The 25,287-nt window shown below is 42.5% G+C and overlaps 2 protein-coding genes across 4 annotated transcripts; one reads left to right on the plus strand and one right to left on the minus strand.

Annotated features, from left to right (window-relative positions):
- The first annotated feature begins 300 nt into the window (after positions 1 to 300).
- Positions 301 to 4,042, plus strand: LOC141773472 (uncharacterized). The gene is made up of 2 exons (XM_074645344.1): positions 301 to 367; positions 2,684 to 4,042. The coding sequence occupies exon 2, from the start codon at positions 2,948 to 2,950 to the stop codon at positions 4,040 to 4,042; it is 1,095 nt and encodes a 364-aa protein (XP_074501445.1). The 5' UTR covers positions 301 to 367; positions 2,684 to 2,947.
- Positions 4,043 to 6,607: 2,565 nt separating this feature from the next.
- Positions 6,608 to 24,478, minus strand: ppp4r3b (protein phosphatase 4, regulatory subunit 3B). Of its 3 annotated transcripts, none has more exons than XM_074645447.1 (16): positions 23,897 to 24,478; positions 23,210 to 23,265; positions 22,602 to 22,700; positions 21,607 to 22,230; positions 20,429 to 20,506; positions 19,855 to 19,971; positions 19,584 to 19,700; positions 17,077 to 17,208; positions 16,344 to 16,446; positions 16,201 to 16,242; positions 14,379 to 14,537; positions 14,116 to 14,285; positions 13,398 to 13,537; positions 13,107 to 13,255; positions 12,878 to 13,017; positions 6,608 to 8,898 (listed from the first exon to the last, which is right to left on the minus strand). In XM_074645447.1, exons 1-16 carry the CDS (start codon positions 24,036 to 24,038, stop codon positions 8,791 to 8,793), a joined length of 2,376 nt encoding a protein of 791 aa, XP_074501548.1. In that variant the 5' UTR covers positions 24,039 to 24,478; the 3' UTR covers positions 6,608 to 8,790. The 3 variants fall into 3 exon arrangements, 2 of the variants coding, with proteins under 2 accessions (XP_074501548.1, XP_074501547.1); XM_074645446.1 differs by lacking the exon at positions 6,608 to 8,898 and adding an exon at positions 8,915 to 9,621; XR_012595159.1 differs by lacking the exon at positions 6,608 to 8,898 and adding an exon at positions 11,429 to 11,553 and having other exon boundaries at positions 12,204 to 13,017.
- Between the last annotated feature and the right edge of the window lie 809 nt (positions 24,479 to 25,287).

Raw genomic sequence — 25,287 nt, forward strand, 5'->3', positions numbered from 1 at the left:
TTTGATACATTTTGCTTTTTTAATTTCTACAATATTTTAAGACATTTAAATTAATTTTCATCAAGCTTTGTGCATCTTTGTAAATATTGATATAAAAACTTTAAAAATAGGGGATTGCATGATTTTCTGTAAACCCTGAAAAATGTAGACAGTAATCATAGATGTCAGTCTTCATACACACAAAATATAAAATATGTTGTGATATGACAGATATTGCAATTCTAATGTCTTTATCACAACAGCTTTGGACATGTTGCAGTAATGACATTTTTGCTAATATGTCAGATAATGTCAGATTCGGTTACCATGGCGCCGTAGAGACAGGGCGACATGCCAGGAGCTCCGTACATGTTAAGGTTATTTTAGTGTTTTTTTTTAAAGATTCATTTTTATTATTAGGCCAGTTTTATGTTATTTTGTTAAGTTTTGCTAGTTTTATGTCTCGTGATAGTTTCAGGCTCTATAGTATCAGTTAAGTAAAGCAACTTCAAAGAATGGACGACGGCGACAATAACAACAACAATTAAAGCCGCAAGCGGCATTTCGCGGGTTATAGCCTTTCGCGCTTAAAGCGCCCCCCTAGTGGCCAATTTCAATGAAACTTTCAGCGAATGTTTCAGCTACTCTTGTGAACATATGCTGCAAATTTGGAGACGATGGGCCAAAGGCTTGTGAAGTTAGGTCTATTGATGTGCTGAGCCCGCCCCTTAAAAATGAATTGGTCAATATCTTCACAACACAATGACATATCAACAAGCTATATGCAACTTTTGATGAGCCTGGTCCAATAATGATTCGCAGAAAATATGCCAGCAATCAGACCTACGGTTTAGGAGGAGATGTCAAAAATGTGTTTTTCAAAGAATTCAACATGGCGGAAAAACTAGTCAGTGGACTTTCGTGGTCCAAGAGACTTTTTTGTAGATCACCATCAGCAGCACATGTCTGTCAAATTTCTCATTGATGGGACTTATGGTGTGAGGGGGCTGGCCTTGAAAATGTATATAGCGCCACCAAGTGGCCAATTGTTTTCATATTTTATGTGAAGCATTATGACATCATGTACAGTTATGGTACCAAGTTTCATGTCTCTAGCTCGTTCCAGCTCACAGCAAATTGAGCAAAGGCATAATTTAGCATAAAATGCTGAATAGGCCACGCCCACATGCACCGATCAATATCACACTTCAGGTCTGTGTTAATACTTGCCCCCAGAGTATATGCACCAAATTTGATAAAAATCTGTCCACCGGATCTTGCGATATAAGTTTTTGACAGTTTTGGCGCCCCCTATGGGTCAAGCGGAAAATGCTTTGGTACGCCAATTCCCAAACACGTACTGAAGATATCTACCAAGATTTGTGATGATTTGACTAATGGTCAATGAATTATGGCCAATTTCCTGCTAAGCTCCTCCCATTGAAAAGTTCGTTGGTCAACAGATTCATAACGCAATGAGGTATCAACACGCTTTATGCAACATTAGATGACATTAGTCCAATAATGATTCTCAGAAAATTTGGTAGAAATCGGAAAAACGGTTTAGGAGTAGATGTCAAAAATGTGTTTTTCAAAAAATCCAATATGGCGGAAAATCTAGTTAGGCGGACTTTAGTGGTCCCAGAGGCTTTATTGTAGATCACACGGAGCTGCACATGTGTATCAAGTTTCAAGTCAATCGGACTTACGGTGTGCGGGGCGTGGCCTTGCCAACATCGCATGTTTGGGCGTTAATTACAGCGCCACCATGTGGTCGATTGGGGTCATAGTTCTTGAGAAGCAGCTGCACATCATTTCCAGTTAGTGTGCCAAGTTTCATGTTTCTCGCTCATTCCAGCTCACGGCAAATTGCGCCTATTCGGCAGACAACAAATAATAATAATAATAAGAATAATAACAAATCGGAGCAAACTTAGAAGGGTTATGCCCCTTCGGGGCTATAACCCTAATAACAAAGCCCCCAGGATCAGTTACAACAGAGAGACTCTTCTGAACATCAGAGAGAGGAGCATTCACCACAGCCGGGACCTCCTCACTCCGGATCTAACTCTCTTTCCTGAACTGAGGAGGACAGACAGGCGAGCCGGGGTCCGACCGAAGTCCGGGTCCCAACAGAGAAGGAGAGGCCGGCGAGCCGGGGTCCTGGTTCGACTGAGACGGCGCGCTCATCGCCCCTCACTCCCCACCATGTTACTGGCAAATGTGCAGTCGCTCGACAACAAACTGTGCGAGCTGCGGGCGCGGATATGTTTCCAGCCGGACATCAGAAACTGTAACATTATCTGCCTCACGGAGACCTGGCTATCAGCTGAGGTACCGGACCACGCCATCGAGCCCCCGGGTTTCACCGTCCATCGGACGGACAGAGACCAGGAGCTCTCCGGGAAAACAAGGGGCGGAGGGGTATGTCTGATGGTTAACCGGACTTGGTGTGTCCAACAGAACATCAGGACCATCGGCACCTTCTGCTCCCCTGACTTGGAGTACCTCATGTTGCAGTGTCGGCCTTTTTGGCTCCCAAGGGAGTTTACATCGGTTACCATCGCCGGTGTTTATATCCCCCCCCCAGGCCGACACGGACAGAGCGCTCCGGGAGTTACACAGGGCAGTTAACGTGCAGGAGACCGCGCACCCGAGGACCGCACTCATTGTTGCGGGGGACTTCAACCGGGCCAATCTGAAGAACATTTCCCCAAAACTGTACCAACACATTCACTTCAACACACGGGGGGACAACACACTGGACCACTGCTACACACCCTTCCGCAACGGCTATAAAGCCCTCCCCCGCCCACCTTTCGGCAAATCGGATCACTCCTCCATCCTCCTTCTCCCCGCCTATAGGCAGAGACTGAAACGTGAAGCCCCCGCCTACAGGACCGTTCACTGTTGGTCAGACCAATCAGACGCCATCCTTCAGGATTGTTTTGATCACGTGGACTGGGAGATGTTCAGGACTGCAAACGACAGCATCAGTGGCTTCACAGACACAGTCACCAGCTTCATCAGGACATGCACGGAGGAAGTAGTCCCCACAAAAACCATAAAGACAAAGACAAATCAAAAGCCCTGGATAAACTGTGATGTCCGTGCAGCCCTCAATGCACGGAACACAGCCTTCACCTCAGGCTCACCAGACGACTACAAACATTCACGTTACTCTTTAAGGACAGTAATCAAACAGGCAAAGAGAGACTACAGACAACGGGTGGAGTCCAAACTCACTTCCAACAACCCAAGGCACTTGTGGCAAGCACTCCAAACCATGACAGACTTTAAAGGACCCAGACAACAGATCACAGACACAGCACCCAACCTCCCAGACAAACTCAATCATTTTTATGCCAGGTTTGACTCCTCTGTCAGACCCTGTGTCATGTCCTGCCCCACCCCCACCCCTGCAGACAATCAGAACCCCCCCTTACAACCACTACCATCCAACACTGACAACCCCCTTCCCTCTACCACCACCTCAGCTGAAAACCTGGATTGCCCACCACCTCCACACCCCTCCCCCATGACTGTTGCAGAACAGGACCGTCCCCTCTCCATCACAGAGGCTGATGTTCGCCGGACCCTCCTGCGTATCAACCCACGCAAAGCGGCCGGCCCAGACGGCATTCCTGGACGCGTCCTGAAGTCCTGCGCACACCAGTTGGCGGGGGTTTTCACAACAATTTTCAACCTGTCACTATCTCTCCGGACTGTCCCCACCTGCTTCAAATCCACCACCATCATCCCCATCCCCAAACAACAAAAAGTAACCAGCTTAAACGACTGGCGCCCCATAGCCCTCACCCCCATAATCAGCAAGTGTTTTGAGAAACTGGTTAAATCCCTCATCTGCCCCATGCTTCCCCTTACACTCGACCCCCTACAATTTGCATACCGCCCAAACAGAGGCACAGAGGACGCCATCGCCCATGTACTACACACCGCCCTCTCCCACCTGGAAGGAAGGGACACCTATGTGAGGATGCTGTTCGTGGATTACAGCTCAGCGTTCAACACCATAGTGCCCTCAACATCCATAAGGACTTGACATGGGCCACCCACACCACCGCTGTAGTCAGGAAGACCCAGCAGAGACTGTACGCTCTGAGGCGACTCAAGACTTTCAGACTGAAACCGCAAATCCTCAGGGACTTCTACCGGGGCACCATAGAGAGCCTCCTGACAGGCTGCTTCACCACCTGGTTCGGCAGCTGCACCAACGTGGAACGTAAGGCGCTGGAAAGGGTGGTGCGCTCGGCCCAACACATCACCGGGTGCGAGCTGCCCAGCCTGCAGGAGCTTTACACCCAGCGGTGCCTCAGGAAGTCCCTGAGGGTCATTAAGGACACGACACACCCCCACAACAGCCTGTTCTCCCTCCTGCCCTCTGGTAGAAGATACAGGACCCCCAGGACTCTCACCAGCAGACTGAGGAACAGTTTTTTCCCCCAGGCCATCAGACTTTTAAATCTATAATTAATTTGACACATTCTTACACAAAAATATTTCTTATACTGTATATACTGTATATATTGTTAATACATATGTTCTTAATATGCCCTTGTATAAAGTATTTCCTTTTATAATTGTAATGTAAATGTAATATAATTTATTATTTAATGGAGCTTCCTAGCGAAAAGTATTTCACACGTTTGTACCTGTACAACCGGCGTGACAATAAACATCTTGAATCTTGAATCTTGAATCTTGAATAAATGTCAGCTAGCGCGGTGTGCTACATTAGCTTTGACTCTTAGCATCTAAGATTCATGAATTCAACTGTAATATGAAGTTATGTTTAAATGTAGTTCAAAACACACAATCACTAAGCTGTGTGGTGAGGACACACGATAAGAAGAAAGGGTGATCTTAACCTGGTTTTTCTGGATCTTGAGAGTCACCTGTGTGGGCGGCCCAACCTGTCATCCATGTGCCCACCCTTTAACTTCTGTTTCCATGGAAACCAGATTGGTTTGGCTTTGAATAAAACTTTTACCGTGGTATTTATTCAGTGTTGTGCGGCAAGGACTCAGAAGTGTGGGACAGGACATTTAGATGAAAAAAATCATGTTAATGATTCATAAAACAAAACAAATCATTTTAATATGGTGTCAAGTTGTTTATGAAACAATTCCATTTGACATGTCATATTATAACTGAATTAGCTCATTTATCTCAACATTGAGATCACAGTTGTGGGAAAAGAAGAAAAGTGGTGTTTGGACCCATAAAATGCTTCATAAATGTCATTAAATCACATTATTTAGTGATTATTTTTTATGATAAGATGGGTAATAACACTATATAATATATTATCAAGCATTGCACTGCAAATTTTAACATAAATCCAAAATTTCATTGCAGGGACTTTAAAATGCCCGTAGCTGCAGAAGCCCCCGTTTGACGCTGCAGCGGGTAGAAACGGAGCAAATATGATCAAAAAAAGGTTAAAAGTTATTTTTATAAAATGGTCACTATATCCTGACAATAGTACATGAGACAGGTAATCTGAAAAAAAAATCATGTTCCTCTGTGTCCTCCGGTGCTCCTAACGGCATCTGCAAGATTTCACAGACCGGAGGAAAACAAGCAGTAAGAGCTGATCTGGAGTCTGTCGTCCAGCTGCCGTCCATGAGAGCCGGCTGTCAATCACTGGTGAACTCTGATCAAACTGTAAAACTAGGCAGCGCTGATCAATTATGAATCAATATTCTGCTGTAATGCCTATTTCAGAAACATATTTATATTATTCATATATATATATTTATTATCATTGATTACCATTGATTACACGGCTTTGTTGAATACTTGATTCTAATTGGTCAATCACAGCGTTCTATGGTCCATTATTTCTTTATAGCAGACCGTTGCTATGTATAAGAGACCGTTGCTATGTATAACAGACCGTTGCTATGTATAACAGACCGTTGCTATGGGCGCAGTTCTGATCTCGGACTCCGGAGGACCATTTTTGTGTCAAATGATTGATTCCTTAAGTAGTCTTGTAATAAGCGGGATAATGTAGAGCTAGCTAGTCAGGGTTTATTTCACAGCAATGACCGGCTCGCTGTACATTATCCCTTACATGTTGTCATTTGTTTTGAAACATTTTCCTGAGTACAGAATACTGTGTATGAATCATTTTCCTGGTACAAAATCGCACAAATTGTATTGCACGTAAGGGATTACAGCGAGCCGGTTGTTGTGATGCGGTACATTTCACAACAATGACCCGCTAGCTGTACATTACCCCGCTTATTACACAGCTACTTACTGAAGGAATCAATAATTTGACACAAAAAACGGTCCTCCAGAGTCCGACATCAGAGCTGCGCCCATAGCAACGGGCTGTTATACATAGCAACGGTCTGTTATACATAGCACGAAAGGAATAGATCGTAGAACACTGATTGACCAATCAGAATCAAGAATTCAACAAATCCGTGTAATAATAAGTAATAACTAATACCTAAAATTGCTTAAGAGTCAAGTTTGGGATGAGTTGATCAAATACAACCATCTGGACTCAAATGATTAATTCAGAATCAATTAAAAATTTTGTAGCTCCAATTGCCAAATCAGTAAATTATTCAAACAAAGCTAGATTCACAAGTTCCATGTCAGGGTCACATTTAATTTCAAAACTTATCAAATAAATTCATACAAATGTTAAGAATGGATAGTGGTAGTAAATGCACTTGGTACAAATTCATCAAGGGGGAGCAAAACAGTCATATTGTTGGATGACGCTAACAGACAGGAAGAAAGACAATTCGCCTGCTCGTGTACTGCTGAACTCCTGAAAAGCACATTGGTAATAATGGTTTTACTTGTGCTCCTACCCGGCCGCTCACGACTCACAAGTTTTAGACAGAAGTCTGTGTCATCTGGCATTTCCAGCAAATTTGGATTCCCTTCAATCTGCCTCAGTGTGCTTGTGGTGAAGATACAACACGAGAAATGTGTCAACCCGACATAAAATGTCTCTTTGCCTTGTGACGTTGTCAAACCTGTGTGTTGTGTCAGAAATACTCCACTTCAAAAACACCGTTTGATTCTAAAACAGCACTTTGTCAACTCTGGGTTAAATCATCTTAATCATAACTAATAAATACAGATCATCCAATAATGGAGTTTGAATTAGTCTGTAAAAAAATGTTTTCCTTGAACTCATTTTTTAACTTGATTTTGAGTTGTTTTATGTCACAAACCAAACCTGGATCATTCTGGACCTTCAAACTGGGATAAAGCCCCTGGCACCTCACGGCCCTCGTAGCTCTAGAATCATTCTTCATTCAGTAAGAAATGGGAGATGTTTTACCAACTAGCAGTGTTACAGTGCACAGACCAGACGGGTAGCTTTTTGTTTCTCAACTCTGAACCTGAGATCTGTCTGAGAGAAGGGCGCCAAATCTTGAACCTACTGAAACGTGTGCACTAAATCTACTCTAAGCACACCGACAGCTCAGGTTTGTCACCCAGTTAAAACTAAATCTGGGCTATGTGTGCATCGCAATGAGGCCACTAAATTCTTAAATCCGCTAAAATACAAAAATCCAGACATCCTCGAAATGTTGGCTGCAAAAATGACTTTACTGCAGTTTTAATACGTTATTTTTAAAACCAGCATTTGCAACTTCTCTGCATTTTACATTGAATCAAATTAAGTGGACTGAAAGGGTGAACAGTGACCCCACCTTTTGTGCAACAACAACAAAAATACACAGGTAGGTAGGTGTCTCTCCCCTTTGAAAATCAGATCAGGGAAAAAATGATTAAAAAGAAAAAAACATCTGTACAGTACTTTTTAACAAATTCATGAAATTCAGGATTTCTGGCAAACGCAGTCCTGTGTGTGAGACCCCGTGTGTGTTGTGTGTGTGCCGTGGCCAAACTGACGCCATGGCTTTAGTAGGTTTTGAGTCCTGCTCCTCTGGATCTGAGCCCCATTGCTGCTGAGTTTTCATCCTGGTACATTTTGTCATTTGTGACCTCCCTCGTCTCTCAACATTTCGTTTAATTCTTCTATGTTGCCTAGATCCCTCTCGCCCAGACAAAAGTGAACAGGTGTGTGGTAGGGTGGCACACGCTGCTTCAGCCAGTCAAGCTCTCTATAACTATGACGGCTAGTCCTGCTAGCCTGACTGGCCTGCTGAACAGTTCATACACTGGCTGGTTGTGTTGTGGCATCCTCTGTCTCTGGAGCTCATTGGTTCGGGTTCGAGGAGGATGGAAGGGAGAGTTCAAAATGAGGACGTGACGGTTCCTGTGGGGTTGCTGTAGTACCGCAGCTTCCTTGCTACTGTTGCTATAGCAACAGAGCAGAGTTGGGAACCGCCTTGGCACTGGTACTTCCACTGCAGCCTCTCTGGTCGGTACGTAAGATGGTGGACGTGAAGGAGAAAGTTGGTCAGGAGGAGGTCAGAACTGGGAGTGTGTTATGAAAGAGAGGAGGGGTGAGTTTGTAAAGGGTCAATGACTTTCTCCTCAGGAGGAAGAAAGGAGATATTTGGATCTCCTGAAGGTGAAAAGGAAGAGGTAAAATCAACAGGCTGAAGGAACAGACTGATTTGTCTTTCTTTCCAAAAGAGAAGCTCTCCGTCTCCTTCCACGGAGGGAGAATAGAGCAGCAGAGATCAGGAGGGACTGGGTGAGGTGGGAGCTCGTCTTTGCCCGTCTCCTCAGTGAGACTGACAGGTGGCACAGGCAGGCCAAAGACCGATGAGACGACCAGAGGAGGGAGGGTGGGAGGGACTCCGTGTCCGTCCACTACGACCAAACAGAGGACAATTAGCCTTAAGAGCTCAGACGGGGCCGCTTCCTTGGAGACTGCTCTTCCTCCTCCTCGTCTTCTTCCTCTTCGTCCTCATCGTCAGGGTAGTCCACCAAACCAACCAGAGCAGTCTAAGAGAAACAGGAAGAGACAGAATGACAAAAATGGCCACATATGAAGCACAAGCAAGGCAACTTAAATCATTTGAACCTCTTCCACTCCTTTAGGGCGCCCTCAGCTGACCTGACTTTTTTCAGATGCTGTAGCAGGATCAGTTTTAGAGCTGAACTGGTACCATATGAAACCAGAAAACCTAAGGAATCCATTGGTACCAACCATGGACGTATTAAAACACGCTGACATGTCAGGAAAGAGGTTAAATAACACTACAAAGTTAGGCTACATTTTGGTCAGGAAAAACTAGCATGGTCATTTTCAAAGGGGTCCGTTGACCCCTGACTAGGGATGCTAATTTTGAAAAAACTCTTAACCGAGCGTTACTGTTAACCAATTATGAACCGTTAACTGAAAAGATTTGTGCCTCGCATGCAGCGGTGCGCCAGCTGCAGTGTATGAGCACAACAGATAACTGAGTCCCCAGTTCACCCGTCCGGGAGCGTTACTGTAGCAGCCATGGTGCTGCGTGTAGTGTTGCTGACAGGCAGACACTTTCCCAGTAAAGGTCTCCACCACCACCATTTAGTTGAGTTCAGCAGGTTTTCAGCTGTGTCTGCCCGGCGTAACCATACTCGGTCTGCAGGGCTGGACTGGCCATCTGGCATACCGGGCGTTTTCCCGGTGGGCCGACGTCCTTTTTTCTTTTCCTTAATTGCCACTGGGCTGGCCCAATCGCTCTGTGCCGAGCGGCCACAGTGAGGAGGAGAGAGAGAGAGATGAGGGAGGGAGTGTAGAGTTTGCGGTAAGCAGTTCTGGGCTGCCTGGCTCAACATATGTCATGAGAGATGAGCAGTAGGTAGTAGGTAGCGGTACGCACTATTTTACTCATTTTACTCTGGCGTACCGTGACTTTTCCATGCATACTGGAGCTTCTCACAAGCTGCCGGATCTCCTCTGCCCTCTCCATATCAGGTCACTAGGAGATTCATAATGGAGATACATAACGGCGCAGCGCCAGCGGATTTGCGCTGCGTGCGTTTCCGTAGTGAACTGAAGCGCCACGCTATTAATCTCTGCACGAGCTGAAGCCTAGCCCACATCAGAAGCACATTTCTCTGCTTCTTCTGATCCTCCACTGTTTACTATCCATCTGTCTCTCTGTGTCTGTCTGCTTATGTGTGTCTGCCAGGGATGGGGCAAAAGTGAAGCCGGGGATGGAACCGGCCACCCCCAAGTGCCACCTCCATCAGAGTCTGAATGTGATAGGTCCGATAAGACTCAACAAACATTAATGATGATCTAATGTATTACTGATATACTGTATGAGACCCATCTGAAGTTCACAACATGTTTTAATAAGGAATTCAGCATCATTGATATTGTGACTTAATGCAGTGTAAGTTATAAATTAACAACCATGTATCACTCAGTTTTATAACTGAATCCCTTTTCCCTCCCAGACATATCCCAGTATCTGGCAGATGGGCCAAAACAGCATACTTGCCAAGCCAAGGGCAATTTATGTCAAATTTAGTTTTTTTTAACCTGTTCCTGACAATGTACAGCATGTATAATCCTAAAAAGGGACAGCAGGGGCAAAAAAAAAGAATTATAACTGATGAATATTAGTTTATGCTAGATATTCACACGCAAAGTTTATGCCAGAGGGGCGAATTATTCATTTTCTTTCCTGAGATTTAAAGGTAAAATTAGAAGTTTAACATAAAAATGCTGTTGCAGTGTACTTATTATTTTGTTATTTTCATTGTTTTAAAGTCACTAGAATTCAGGAAACAAAGTCTCTGAAACTCTTTTTCTGGGGGACAACCCCCAGATCCCCCACTTTGGTTTTGAAATCCGCACTTTTTTTGAGTTCTGAAGATTAGCAAGTATACACAACAACCACATTTGAAGGGATTTCGTTGAACAGAGCCTTCAACAAAACGTGGTACACACAGCACAAATGTCTGGTCATGGGGCTGGTCTGGGCCAAAATGCCAGAGACGATTTTTTGTCCCAGTCCAGCCCTGTCCGTCTGCCCGGCGTAACCATACTCTGTCTGCCCGGCGTAACCATACTCTGTCTGCTAGGCCATTTCTCCTTAGAGTGACGAGCAGCTCCTCTGAGTTTTGCTCAGCTTTTTAATCAATTATTAATATTTATTTTAACCGACAAGCGTTAATCGGTTAAAATGCTTAATGTCGATTAACGGTTAATTATTAACATCCCTATTTCTGACCTCCAGATCAGTGAATGTAAATGGGTTCTATGGGTACCCACGAGTCTCCCCTTTACAGACATGCCCACTATGATAATCACATGCAGTTTTTTTTAATGCAGTACAAATGTGTTATCTTCGCCTATTCTAAAATGATGTATTTGAATATTTCTGTATACTGGGGTCCCTAAACAGTCTTAGAATTATATATTCTGGGTATTACTGTAAAGCTGAGACTCAGGTGGATCCAATGAGCCCAACTGTATTCATGTGTGATGATGTTAGTCCCCATAGGAGACATTTCATTTTAGTGAGACCATTTTTTTAAACTTGAGCTCACTATATAAAATGACCTGTGGTGACCTCTAGGATAATCACAGCCTCATGAAACTTTACAGCCACAAACTAGAGACCTAGAGCATTCAGAGGATGGATGGATCAAACTAGAGACCTAGAGCATTCAGAGGATGGATAGATCAAACTAGAGACCTAGAGCATTCAGAGGATGGATGGATCAGACTAGAGACCTAGAGCATTCAGAGGATGGATGGATCAAACTAGAGACCTAGAGCATTGAGAGGATGGATGGATCAAACTAGAGACCTAGAGCATTCAGAGGATGGATGGATCAAACTAGAGACCTAGAGCATTCAGAGGATGGATGGATCAAACTAGAGACCTAGAGCATTCAGAGGATGGATGGATCAAACTAGAGACCTACTAGCATTCAGAGGATGGATGGATCAAACTAGAGACCTAGAGCATTCAGAGGATGGATGGATCAAACTAGAGACCTACTAGCATTCAGAGGATGGATGGATCAGACTAGAGACCTAGAGCATTCAGAGGATGGATGGATCAAACTAGAGACCTAGAGCATTGAGAGGATGGATGGATCAAACTAGAGACCTAGAGCATTCAGAGGATGGATGGATCAAACTAGAGACCTAGAGCATTCAGAGGATGGATGGATCAAACTAGAGACCTAGAGCATTCAGAGGATGGATGGATCAAACTAGAGACCTACTAGCATTCAGAGGATGGATGGATCAAACTAGAGACCTACTAGCATTCAGAGGATGGATGGATCAAACTAGAGACCTACTAGCATTCAGAGGATGGATGGCTTCCTAACTACATTGACAATACGTTTTTTTTTAGCAGTTTACACAACACAAGTGCTTGCCATCCTATTGACGGAAAATGAAGTCTTGCAGAAATCTCTAAATACAGCATGTCTTTTTATGTAGTGTTCCTCAACGTCTTGGTGTCTTATTGTGGGATTTTGGAGGGATTATTGATAATTTTTATCAATTCTCCAGTGGTAAAAAATGGTTAAATTTAGCACCAAATCTGTGTAACAAATGATATCAACCCAAAAATTACTACAACAACTTACGAGACAAAAGTGAGCATGGGGATAGCCATCATATACTTCTATCATCATGTTCTACGCTCATACACTTTCACAATTTATTTTAATTCATTAAATAATGACAAGAACAATTCGACACACAGCGCGGAGTTGCATGCAGATGATGTACACCACTTCTATGTGACATCTACTGTTGACCTGCTATCTCCTCCTAAAGACCCCTTGTAGCCCCCTAAAGAGGACAAAAACGGGTCTATGAAATGAGAGGGGGAGAGGAAAAGTTAAAAAAAAACAAAAAAACACTATTTCTCAACACTGATTTCTGCAGGTTCTGTCTGTCAATCATGATCAGTTCTCATTTCTACACGAGGAAGAAATAAGTTTGTCAGTTTGTCATTACCTTCACTACTGGTGTGGCAGGAAGAGCGACTGTCTTGACAGAGGAAGTTGAACTGTTGTTTGGGGTGACGGCTGGTGAGGCAGGTGGGATGACAGCAGCTTTCCCGTTATTGTTGGCACCATTAGCTCCGTTGGCAGCTCCTGCAGTAACAGAGACTGTGAGTATCAAACTTAAGGGTTGTTGCAATCTGGGGGGAAACTATACATACAACAATACCAGAGCAGCTTACCTTTTTTGGCTTCCATGTACTTGCCGTAGCTGTCAGAGAAGTCGTCCTCCATTCGGCTCTTCTCCACAGCCTCTCCATCATCATCGTCATCGTCGTCATTGAACCACAACTCCTCATCCTCGTCCAACGACCGTGCATCTCTGCGATATCTACAGGGGAAAATTTACTTCATGAAGTACAGTTATCTACAAACCATAAATCAGTTTCCTTTAAGGATGGGGGAGCAGTGGGAACTGGACATATTTTAAAAAGGCATAATAAAATTGACGTGTGTTGAATCAGTCTACTGACCTGTTGAGTCTCTGACTCTGCCTGTCTTTTTCCTGCTCGTACCGGCCTTTCAGACCCTTGAAGGTCTGGACGTACTCAATGGATTCAAGTGCTTTGTAGAAGTTATCCACAATGTGAGCTATGAGAGACTTGACGTCCTCCTGGAAAGAGAAGAAATGGTGGAAAATCACAATCAATCCACTTTCAGTGCCACATCCACATGAACACATTTAATTAAAGAGGACATGTGCATATTTCAGGTGCATACTTAAGAAACTTTTTTCTTCTTTTCTCATAGCGGCTGTGCTGCAGCACCTCTTTTCACCCTCTGTCTGAAACACTCTGTTTGAGCTCCTGCCCCGCCCTCCTGAAAAGCCCAGTCTGCTCTGATTGGTCAGCTGGCCCACTGTTGTGATTGGTCAACGAACCAATCTCTTTGGACTCCGCTCCAGCTCCGCTCTAACTAGCTTTGTTTGAGGGCGTGCCAAACTACCCGTTATGCAAATGTGTTACTTGGTGACATCACCTTGTTACAGAAGAAAGGCAGGACTTCAATCAAGGCGTTTCAGGAGCAGAGTGTCTGTAGGGGAGAATAACTCCCTTTGGCATGGACTATGGGCTTTATAACTTTGCAGACCTTTTACATGCACAAAACAAACTATACAACACACTAAAAAAAGGGAAAAAGCACAAAAGCAGAATATGTCCTCTTTAAGGTATGTTTTGTGAGTCTACACACCACTTTAATGAACTCAAAGAGCTCTATGATGGCTGAGTTGAGGAGGTTGTATCGGGTGCCGTTGTCCAGCAGGGCATTGATGACGGGCTCAAACAGGTTCCCTTTGATGATGTAGCGGTTGTAGTACTCATCCTTCAGACCAATGATCCTGCGCATGAAACGCAGGGCACCTTGGACAAAACCAGACAACAACTTAGTGAGTGTGTTCATTGAGAAAGCAGCAGAAAGGAGTGTGCATGTGCGGGAACTCTGTGGAAACTTACAAAGAGCAAGGAAGGTGTGTTTTGAGTTCATGAGCATCAGCACTCTCCTGAGCAGGTCTTTGTTCATGATGTAGGTCTTGATGTGATAGGTGTGGTGCTCCACACAGAAGGTCAGCAGCTCCAGGATCAGTGCTAGGAGCTGAGCTGTCTGGAAGTTGTCTACACAAAATAAAACAAAGCAAATTTCCAAAAATTCACATTAAGCTGCAGACTAAACTTTACGGTCCTGCCATGTTTCCTTACAAGCCTGATAATGTTCAATTATTCAATTTAAAGCAAGTGTGAAATGCAAGAATATACAATTATCGTATAAGTTCTTTTAAACAAAACAGCATTGGTTATAATTAGGGCTGTCAAAGTTAACGCAAATTATTTTTTTACGCCACTAATTTCTTTGACGCATTAAATTTACCTCGATGGGACGCCAATCTTTCAGAGGTTGTAGCGGGCTCAGTTTTAAAGCTAGAGTGAAGATACTGGTATCATATGAAACTAGAAGGAATCCATCGGTACAATCATGTCATACTAGCTTGTCGGGAAGGAGGCTAAATAACGCTCCAAACATACGTTCAATTTTGCCAAGGAAAAACTGGCATTGCCATGTTCAAAGGGGTCCCATGACCTCTGACCTCCAGATCAGTGAATGTAAATGGGTTCTATGGGTACCCACGGGTACCCACGAGTCTCCCCTTAACAGACATGCCCACTTTATGATAATCACATGCAGTTTGGGGCAAGTCATAGTCAAGTCAGCACACTGACACACTGACAGCTGTTGTTGCCTGTTGGGCTGCAGTTTGCCATGTTATGATTGGAGCATATTGTTTTATGCTAAATGCAGTACCTGTGAGGGTTTCTGGATCAATATCTGTCATTGTTTTGTGTTGCTAATTGATTTACAATAATAAATGTATACATACATTTGCATAAAGCAGCATACAGTATTTATCCACTCCAATGTTGACAAGACTATTAAAATCTCCCTTTGAGGTTTCATTTTGAACAGAAAAAAAATGTGTGATTAATCACGATTAAATATTCTAATTGATTGACAGAACTAGTTATAATGCTTTACCGCTCTGGGACTATTCATATGATGCAGAAAATCACAGCCACATCATCAGTTAAAGGGGGCTCCTTTTCAGATTCATACTTCTATTTTGGGTTTCTACTAGAACATGTTGCTTCAATATTCAAAAACATTATCTTTCTCAGACTGTCTTTCTGAATATCCGTGTTCACCCTCTGTCTGAAATACTCCGTTTTAGTGTCTGTCTCTTTAAGACCTCCTCCCAAAAAAGACCAGTCTGCTCTGATTGGTTAGTATTTCCGTTCTTCCGCATCTGCGCTGTCACCGTCTTCACAGCGTCACTGCAGATGGGGACTCACTGGGTGACACAGAGTTTAGCTGAAATTCTACCAGTGACTGTACAGTTGTGAAATCACAACCGTACGAAAATTTGGATTAAAAATGTGTTTAAAAGGCACAGTTTCTGGATACAGGGTGTGTGCATTTCTCCGTGGATAGAGCATTTTGATATTTTCACAGTATTTATAGCACTTAGACCTGCTTTATTAAAAAGAAAAAAAAAGACAAGGAAATCTCCCTCTCTACAATATGGGACCTTTAAGCTATTATGAAGAAGTACTTGGTCATTTATTTCATCCTTTTCTGGTGGGTGCAGGTGAAAGAAAAACTGAATTAAAATGTAATGTTACTATAACTATGATCTAAGACTAATCATTTCCAGTAAACTCTGACATGAACAGGTTTTTGACAGTTGGGAGGTTCGTGGTTGATGTTGAGTTACGTAACACTCACCTGGACAGACCGGGTTGATCTTAGCTGATCCCTCCTGCAGATCTGTAAGGCCATGACACAGAATAATCAGTCAAATTCTCTGTTTATCTTACAGTCTGAAACACTCCAGCTCAGTTTATGGGACGCCTCTGTCCCCAGCTCACCTTTTGAATTTTTGTCACGAGCAGTGTTGGCCAGCAGAGGAGCAGTCAGGACATGCATGCAGTACTTGTAGAAGAAACTCAGAAACTCTGTCTTCTCAGTTTTCTAAAAGGAATCAAATGACAAGAAGATTTGATAAGTGCTGTTAATGTTTTAGTGTTGAACATAGCAAACAGGGGTTTGCAATTTACCAGTTGGCCACAGTGCATCTGAAAAAACATGGCATTCCTTCACCAGATTTCACAATGGCGGCAGCGTCACAAACTTTCTCATTTTACAGCTGAACACTACACTACAAGATGATTCTGAGAACATCTGAGGAGAGAAATAGACATTAACGTAACAGAATATTGATTCATATTTGATCAGCGCTGCCTAGTTTGACCGTTTGATCAGAGTTGGCGAGTGATTGACAGCTGGCTCTCATAGACAGCAGATGGACAGCAGACCTCAGATCAGCTCTTACTGCATGTTTTCCTCCGGTCTGTGAAATCTTGCAGATGCCGTTAGGAGCACCGGAGGACACAGAGGAACATGATTTTTTTCAGGTTACCTGTTTCATGTACTACTGTCACGATATAGCGATCGTTTTATATATTTATATTTATATATATTATATATATTTTCTTTTTTCATATTTGCTCCAATCTCACCTTCTTCAGCTTTAAGGGAAATATAATGTAAAATATAACCCTGGCCATCAATACGTAATTTTATTGAACTTCTTGTGCTTACATTGGTGGAAGCCAGCATGTTCTCAGGGTCTATGAGCGTCCTGAGCAGACCCATCAGCTGGACAGCCCCTCCTAACTCTGGGTCAGAGTCACAAATCATCTGCTTGATCACAACATTTATCAGCAGAACGTCCTGTAAACACAAGGAAACACACAGCAGAAGAAGGAGATACAGTCAAAACAATGCAGTTTCGGTCTAATAGTGTATTCAGATTAAAAGGGAAAATCAACAAAAACTCTGCATGACAGTAAAGTAACCCTAACCCTACTGGAAGGAAATGTATTTCAAAGAAAGATAGTGGATTCCCTGAACTAGACAGGCTCCGCTTCTTTTATGTATAGAAGTGGAAGTAAAACACAAGAGGGCCTCGTCGATAACTAGTAGATCAAACTTTTTTATTTTATAGAGTAATTCTATTTTTTGTCTGTTTTTTTATTTATAATTTGCATGTTTGTTTTGATTTTGATGTTAACAATGCAGCTAAATTAAATTTAAAAAGGTTCTATGTGTAAAACGTAGCATTTGGTCAATAAACAAGATTTTGTATATGGCCCCCAAAAAGCTAGAACCGGCTCTGCTAGCTGCACATCCTAAAGTGGGTGGAGCTGTTGGACAAGATGCTTCCGTCGTGGGGTGAGACGCAGCATGTTGCCACGGAGAGATCTCATTGCAGCCTTATTACCCATAGGGGACAAAAGAGGAGTAAGTAAGTAAATAAGTGGTTAACATTAGACACATGATTTCAGCTGTTGCAGAGTTTTGACTCCTCATAGTTAACGTAACATTATAATCAGCTCACTCACTGTAAATGCAAACGTCGGCTGCTGACTCGTTAGCGAGCGTTAACTGTGAAGTTACCGTTAACATCAGACAGTCTAACGTTAGCTAACTGGTAACGTTAATACTAGAACGTTTACCTCACTGACTTGGGAGTAGTCACAGGTATGTGCCGTGTGTGTACGTACGGGACGGATTGGGTCGGATGTTGTCATGGATTAATGATAACGGCGCGCTACACAAAGCAAACGTGCAGTAATATTCATCTCCGTTCGTTCTAATGTAATGGGTATTTTTCTTTCAACTCTCATCCCAAATTCTTCTCGAATTTAATTTTCATCCTCCCCGATCTTATTTTTTCCGGCCCCGGGACAACGGGACGCCCTTAAGTTCGAGCCTGGCGTGGCGCACTGCCGCAGAGGAAATGCACCTGGTGACGGGCCACGCAGCTCAACCATTGAGAGGTGTAAAGATATTTTCAGTTCATTATGAAACTGTGGCGGGACAAATTACATTAAGGCGGGCCACAATTGTTAATGGGAAACACTGTACGTACGCATTACAGTACATCATTTGCAAACATGCAGTTAGGATTTTCCCATCAATATTATCCCACAAGAAAACGGACTTATCTGAGAACATTGGACAGATGAATAAAAATACATGGACTTTACCAATTTGGGAGGCTTCCTGCAGCAGCTTCTAGGTCCACACAGTGTGGCATGACTGAGATTAAAAGCTATTGTCTGAGGTAAACCATTATTGGTCATTGTTTATTGGTAGGAGAAGGAACAATCACCCCGTTTCTCTGGAATAGCTCGGCTATATTTCTTATCCATTACTTAGTAGTGTTGTCAAAAATATAGAAGTATCAATATACTGTATACATCAATACTGAATATTTGAAGCTGTTTCAATACTCATTTTCTGCGGTATTGATACACTGGTATCAGCGGCGCTTTCTGCTGTCTGTTCTCTCCCACAGCGAGTTGGGCACACACAATGCTATTTATCTTTTAATAAAATTCTTAAAATATATGTCCTCAATGTTGTCAATTTTTCCCTGTGGTATTGAAAATGGCATCGAACATCATTATTTTTCAAGGTATTGTATCAAAGTTAGAAATTCCAGTATTGTGACAACACACAAAAAAAGACAAATGGCCTCTTTTAGCTTAGCTTTAAGTTACAACTCGTACCAGCGTACTTTCATGTCAAAATGCGTACAGGTTGGCAGGTCTGCATTTTACTCCACTGTATATCTCATAGACTGGAGTAAAGCAAAATGCTCACAATCACATGGGTATAAAAGGCTTATTTGATATTTAGAGTTCACCTCGATTGCCAAGTCCTCGGAAGGAGCACTGCTCTAAGGGCCTGTAAGGCTTTACGTGCACATTTAGGTTTTCATTTGGAAAGCTTTTTGCCATGTGCAGTTATTTCTGCACATGGATTGTATGTAAACTTGATGCAGCACAAAGCTATAAAAATTGCATGAGGGAAATACTGTACAAGTCAGGCTATGTTTGTACATCACTCACCCATCTTGAGCACAATACATCATTTAAATATTCTGTTCAACTATTACTTTTGTCACAATAATGCTGTGCTACATAAAACTTTTTGAAAGATGTAGAATTTTATAAATGCAATCCTGGGGTGAACTTAACTACTCCCTAGCATCTAAAAAGTGCAAGCGAGCTTGTTGAGCGTGATGTGTAGAAGCTTACGTCGTCTGTCTGCTGTGGTTCCTGCATGACAAACTCCCTGACCATGGAGGGGCTGAATTCCACCAGGTAAGAGAAGATGTCTGTAGCTGCTGCCCTCACCTGCAGGTCATCCATTCCCTGAACAGGAGAAAAACGATTTAAAGCCCAGAACAAAGAGACAATTCTACACAATAAACGGTTTACCCATTCATAGACAAAATACTAATATGGAGTATGTTAAACCAAGGAACTGTTTCATTAACAGCAAAATCACATAACAGCCAGAACATACCATGACTATTTCAAGAGCAGGTAAAATGCCTAGATTTGCCAGAGTTTTGAAGAAAGCGTCCCTGTTTTGTGGTTGCAACGTTTGTGAAAAAGCACAGAATTCCTTGACAAAGTTCACCTGAGGAGTAGAGAGGGAAAAAACAGATGCAATGGTTGATCAGCATTAGACAATTAAAACAAGGGTCAATGACAAAAATACCACCCCCAAGCATTGTTTCATTGGTCATATTGTACAGCAGTGGGAGAATTTATTTCTGGTCTCAAACACAGTCATCTTCTCCATTCCAGGATGTGAAGCTTTTCAAAAGTTGATTAAATGACAAGTGAATGGACCAATGAAGGAATTATTTCCTATTTCACTCTCAATGAGAGCCTACACTGTTGAATGAAAAAATATGTTGCCAACATTGTTGTATTACAAGCCAATAGACAAAGAGGTAATTCGTAAAAAAAACAATATGGAAAACTGTGCAGTAAATATTTAACCCTTGTGAAAGAAATGGCATTATACAGAGCAGAATGAATCCATATAACAAGAACAGTAATACTGAGCAATGAAAGCTAACATCACTTACAAGCTCTCTCCTTTTACTGTCCTCTGTGGCTTCATCTGTGAGCTGTGCAAAGACCTCTGTTAGGAACTTCTCATCCTCCTGTGGCACATGAAAAACAGGGTTAAGAAATCAAGATACTGAAGACATCAGGCTAAAATACAAAGACAAAAAAGAGGAATACAAAACTGAATCCTGGACAGTTTGTATTCATGTTTTGCAGCAATAAGAATCAAAAAGGGTGAGTTATTCCAACAACACAGAGAAATTCACTGAATGACTAGCTCTAAAATACAATCATTGGATGGCGAACACTTGAATATAAAATGGATGGACTGTAAGTTACGGTTTGAAACATGAAAATATTGTATGGTGCAAATTATTTTCAATTTACCGCCTCACATAAGCTCCATATTAAAATCCACTTACAAGCAATACAGTGGACCTTCACTGAAAGACCTTTCAAAAATGTTTTCATTACCAGCTGTGACAGCGACGCTGGTATTGTTTTCACCTTGTGAGTCGGTGTGTGTGTGCCAACATGGCAAAATGTGGTCCTTGAGATGCCTACTGTATCGGGAACTACCACAAAAGCTTTATGGAGTGCTTTGCTAGGTGTTTATATTTCTGCCAACAGATTTTGTCATGGCGATAGTGCAACAGTGCAACCGTGCAAGATGCAGACACAAAACTTTACAGGTATGTAGTTGAGGTCAATATGAAGGCAGAGTTAGAAGATGGGTGTTGTCCAAGCAAAGGCGCTGGAAGTAGGGGGGTAGGAAGTGGGGAAGAGGGCATTGTCCCCCAAACACACTTTATACCCCTGGCCCTAAATTATCGATTGAGATATTTTGTCAAAAATATTCTGATATTTGATTTTCTCCATATCGTCCAGCCTTAGTACAGGTAGATTATCACAATCCTTATCCATTTCAATTTATGAAAATACAGTTATTAATTTATCATAAAGTCTGAGCTTTGTTATTGTCTGGAACCACAGGGGGGACAGGTTCCCTTACACCTGTCAAACAAACGTCAGTCAGGGACAATTGATTATAGACTAAAATACTGTACATGCAATAATATTCAACTGCAACCTGTTCAACTGGAAATTAAATTTGGTATAGAGAGACCCATTTGACAATGGCTTGTTGATGAATTGTGCCTTAAAGTGATATAAGTTACCTGGTTTGGATCCTTACCTGTAACATACTGACAATCTCCACCTTGTTGAAGAAGATGAAGGACGTGAGTGTGGACAGGAAGTTCTCCTCAAAAACAGATGGCGTGGGCAGGATGATGTCCTGGATGTACTGCACCCGGTAGGTCTGGTGGATCTTCTGACGCAGCTCAGAGTCCGTGATAGGGATCACCTCCTTAAACTTAGCTGTCTTGGTCAAGAATTCCCGATGCCGTTTAGGCTGAACAAGCGCTGGGTCATATTCAAGGCAGCCCACCACATCCATGATACAGTCATCAGAGAACATCACCTCAAAGAGGGCCGCTTTATTGAGGAACAAGACACCTCGGACAATCTCATAGAGGTGATGTAGACCTTCTCTGTTGTCCAGGTCCTCGCATACTCTGAAAAGACCCAGGAGTTTCTTGATGTAGCCCTCGCTCATCAGGGCCAGGGCGAGTTTTTCCCTCCGGATGGGCGAAGACAGGACAGAGGTAACCAGATCAGCGATCTCCTCCAGTCGGCTTAGCTCGCAAGGAGGAAGCTCCACCAGGTGGCTTGTCTCTGGAATCTCCTCGAAGCGCTCCTCCTCCGACTCATCAATGGGGTCCTGCGTGATGTCCAGGGCAGGGTCCTTGCCTTGAACCTGGGAAATAAATAGTTGGTAGATTAGATTAATTTGTATATTAGCCACAAAACCAAGCCTGGTGGAATTTGTTTTCAATACAGTATGTAGACTCTGCAAACAGATCCGTAAATACAAATACATAAATGGACAACAGCAGACAATCATGGTTAAGCATGTCAGTGGTGTGTGTGTAGGGATGAGTTCAGAGTCCTGATGGCTTATGTGAAGTGAAGAATTAAACTAAAAATAGCAATGTACTACCTCTTGCCCTGAGTGGTGGTGTCAATAGAATTTCAGCAGCAGCAAACTGGCACCACTCCCGTTTGTGTACTCCTCGGTAAACAAATGTTTTAAAAGCACAAAACTTGGTATAACTGGATTGACTTTACCTGGCAAATCTTCTCCCATATCTCATCACAGCCTGCTTTTTCCTGGAAACTTAGGGCAAGGTCATAATTATCTGCTTCCGACCAGACAATCAGTGTGTCCTGGAAGGAGGAGAAAGAAACATTAAACTGTATACAAATGCTCACCATATTCACAGAACATGGTTGCATGCGCTCACACACAAAGGTAACATTCTCAAAACACATTACAAAAAGAGGGAGACCTCACATATTAGCAACACGTATACAAGCACTTTTATGCATTTTAAATGTCCTTTAAAATGATGAATGTGATTTCTTTGTCTACAATCACATATATTATCTCAAATCATATGGCATGTGTGTTACAAATTCATGGTACTGATAGTTAACATGATGAAAAACATGCTGGTATTGTAAATACTGATGTGACCTGCCTATTGCTTGTTTCCAGGTTTACACTCTCCAGATACTGAATTCCCATTGTCTGCACTGCATCATGGTAGTAGTTAATTGTCCATCAACAAGTCTCAATGTTGAAATTGTTACATTTCCACACTCTAACTTTGAAAATACTGAGGTATGCATGTGCATGTCTTTTGTAGCTGATCCAGACTCAGATCTCTTCTTACCTGTTGTTTCTGATATGCAGTATTCGGGCTTATCTTCGACTCCAATAGTAGAGATCCTAAAACACAAAGACTTAGTTAACTTTTCAATTCCGAGCTAGTGTGAATGATCACAACAAAGATTATCACATGATAAGGTAACCAATTCTTGAAGGTTAAGGCCAATTAATGTGCCTGGCAGTCAGAGAGCATGTAACGCTGAGTAGACAAAGTGAAACGCTGAATAAAACAATGTTCCAAAAAGACGAAGTTAAAGCTAACAACAGATGGGCTCACTATCGCTAGCCTATTCCAGTGGGATTTATGTTTTGGAGGAGATCTGTGCGTAGACCCACACTGTTTTACTATCCTGAGCAAAAACAAGTTTGTGAATTTCAGACTAGACTTTGAAGGCCCCCCGCCCCCACCCCCCATGCTACTGAGATCACGTAGCCTGCTAAACTAACGAGCCTGCTAGCACCAGCTACTCAATACATGATGGACTTGTATCTAGGAGCAGTGATAGTACTGCTTGTTCCCACACACTCAAACCACTGGCTACAAACGCTGCAACAAAGTCAAAGAAGCAACCCCAAGAAGTGAACCACGTAGCTCTACATACTGGCCAACTGAAGTATTAAGTTAGCGTGCTAACGCTAGCTAACGCTAGCCAACGGAACATCACTGTGGCTATGCTAACTGGGAACTTACCGTCTGATTCGGCCCGAACTAATAGCGAGATTCCCTTCAGTCGTTCAACAAACGTAGACGAAACGTGTCCGGTACCCCGATCGTCCCACTGCCGGTCTTCATTTAGCGTATAGACTTTCACTCGCCGCCGAGTGTCCGACATGGTGAACCGAGTCGGAGCTAGCAGGCTAGCAGGCTAGCAGGCTGCTAACAAGCTATCAGCTCAGCCCGTCTGCTGTGTTCTACCCTCCTAGCCTCCTACCCTCCTAGCCTCCTAGCCTCGACCTGTTAACTCGGTTTCCACCCGCATGTTATAAAACATGCACGTCTTAGTCAAGTTCCCAACAGCAGTGACGTGTATCGCTAGCTATTTCATAAACATATTACGTTCACGACGTGAAACAAGTCAACAGAAGGCCTCTTATCAAACAGTGAAATTCACAGAGAACCCAACAACTCTAACGGCCTTCTTGCTAACGTCCACAGACCGCCATCTTGTAATCCGATCTTGTGTTCTTTTTCTTCTTCGACGTCAATCAAGCGCTAACTGCCGCGGGGTCTCCTCCTCCGAGCGACATCATCCAATGGCAACACCGTCAATAACGCGCCACCTACAGGGAAGTAGCAGCATACCTGCACATGACTTTATGGAGACAGATGGAGCAGAAACACTATCAGGTTTATTGTCAGGTAGGTTTTAACATACATATATAGGCCTACATACATACATACATACATATATAGGCCTACATACATACATACATACATACATATATAGGCCTACATACATACATACATACATACATACATATAGTCCTACAAACATACATACTTACATATATAGGCCTACATACATACATACATACATACATATATAAGCCTACATACATATATAGGCCTACATACATACATACATACATACATACATATAGTCCTACAAACATACATACATACATACATACATACATATATAGGCCTACATACATACATACATACATACATATATAGGCCTACATACATACATACATATATAGGCCTACATACATACATACATACATAGGCCTACATACATACATACATATAGGCCTACAAACATACATACATATATAGGCCTACATACATACATACATACATACATACATACATACATATATAGGCCTACATACATACATACATACATACATACATACATAAATGCATACAAACATACATACATACATATAGGCCTACATACATACATATATAGGCCTACATATATACATACGTACATGAATACATACATACATACATATAGGCCTACATACATACATATATAGGCCTACATATATACATACGTACATGAATACATACATACATACATACGTACATACATACATATATAGGCCTACATACATACATACATATAGGCCTAC

The sequence above is a fragment of the Sebastes fasciatus genome, chromosome 9 (assembly GCF_043250625.1).
Source record: "Sebastes fasciatus isolate fSebFas1 chromosome 9, fSebFas1.pri, whole genome shotgun sequence".
In the NCBI taxonomy this organism is placed as follows: Eukaryota; Metazoa; Chordata; class Actinopteri; order Perciformes; family Sebastidae; genus Sebastes; species Sebastes fasciatus.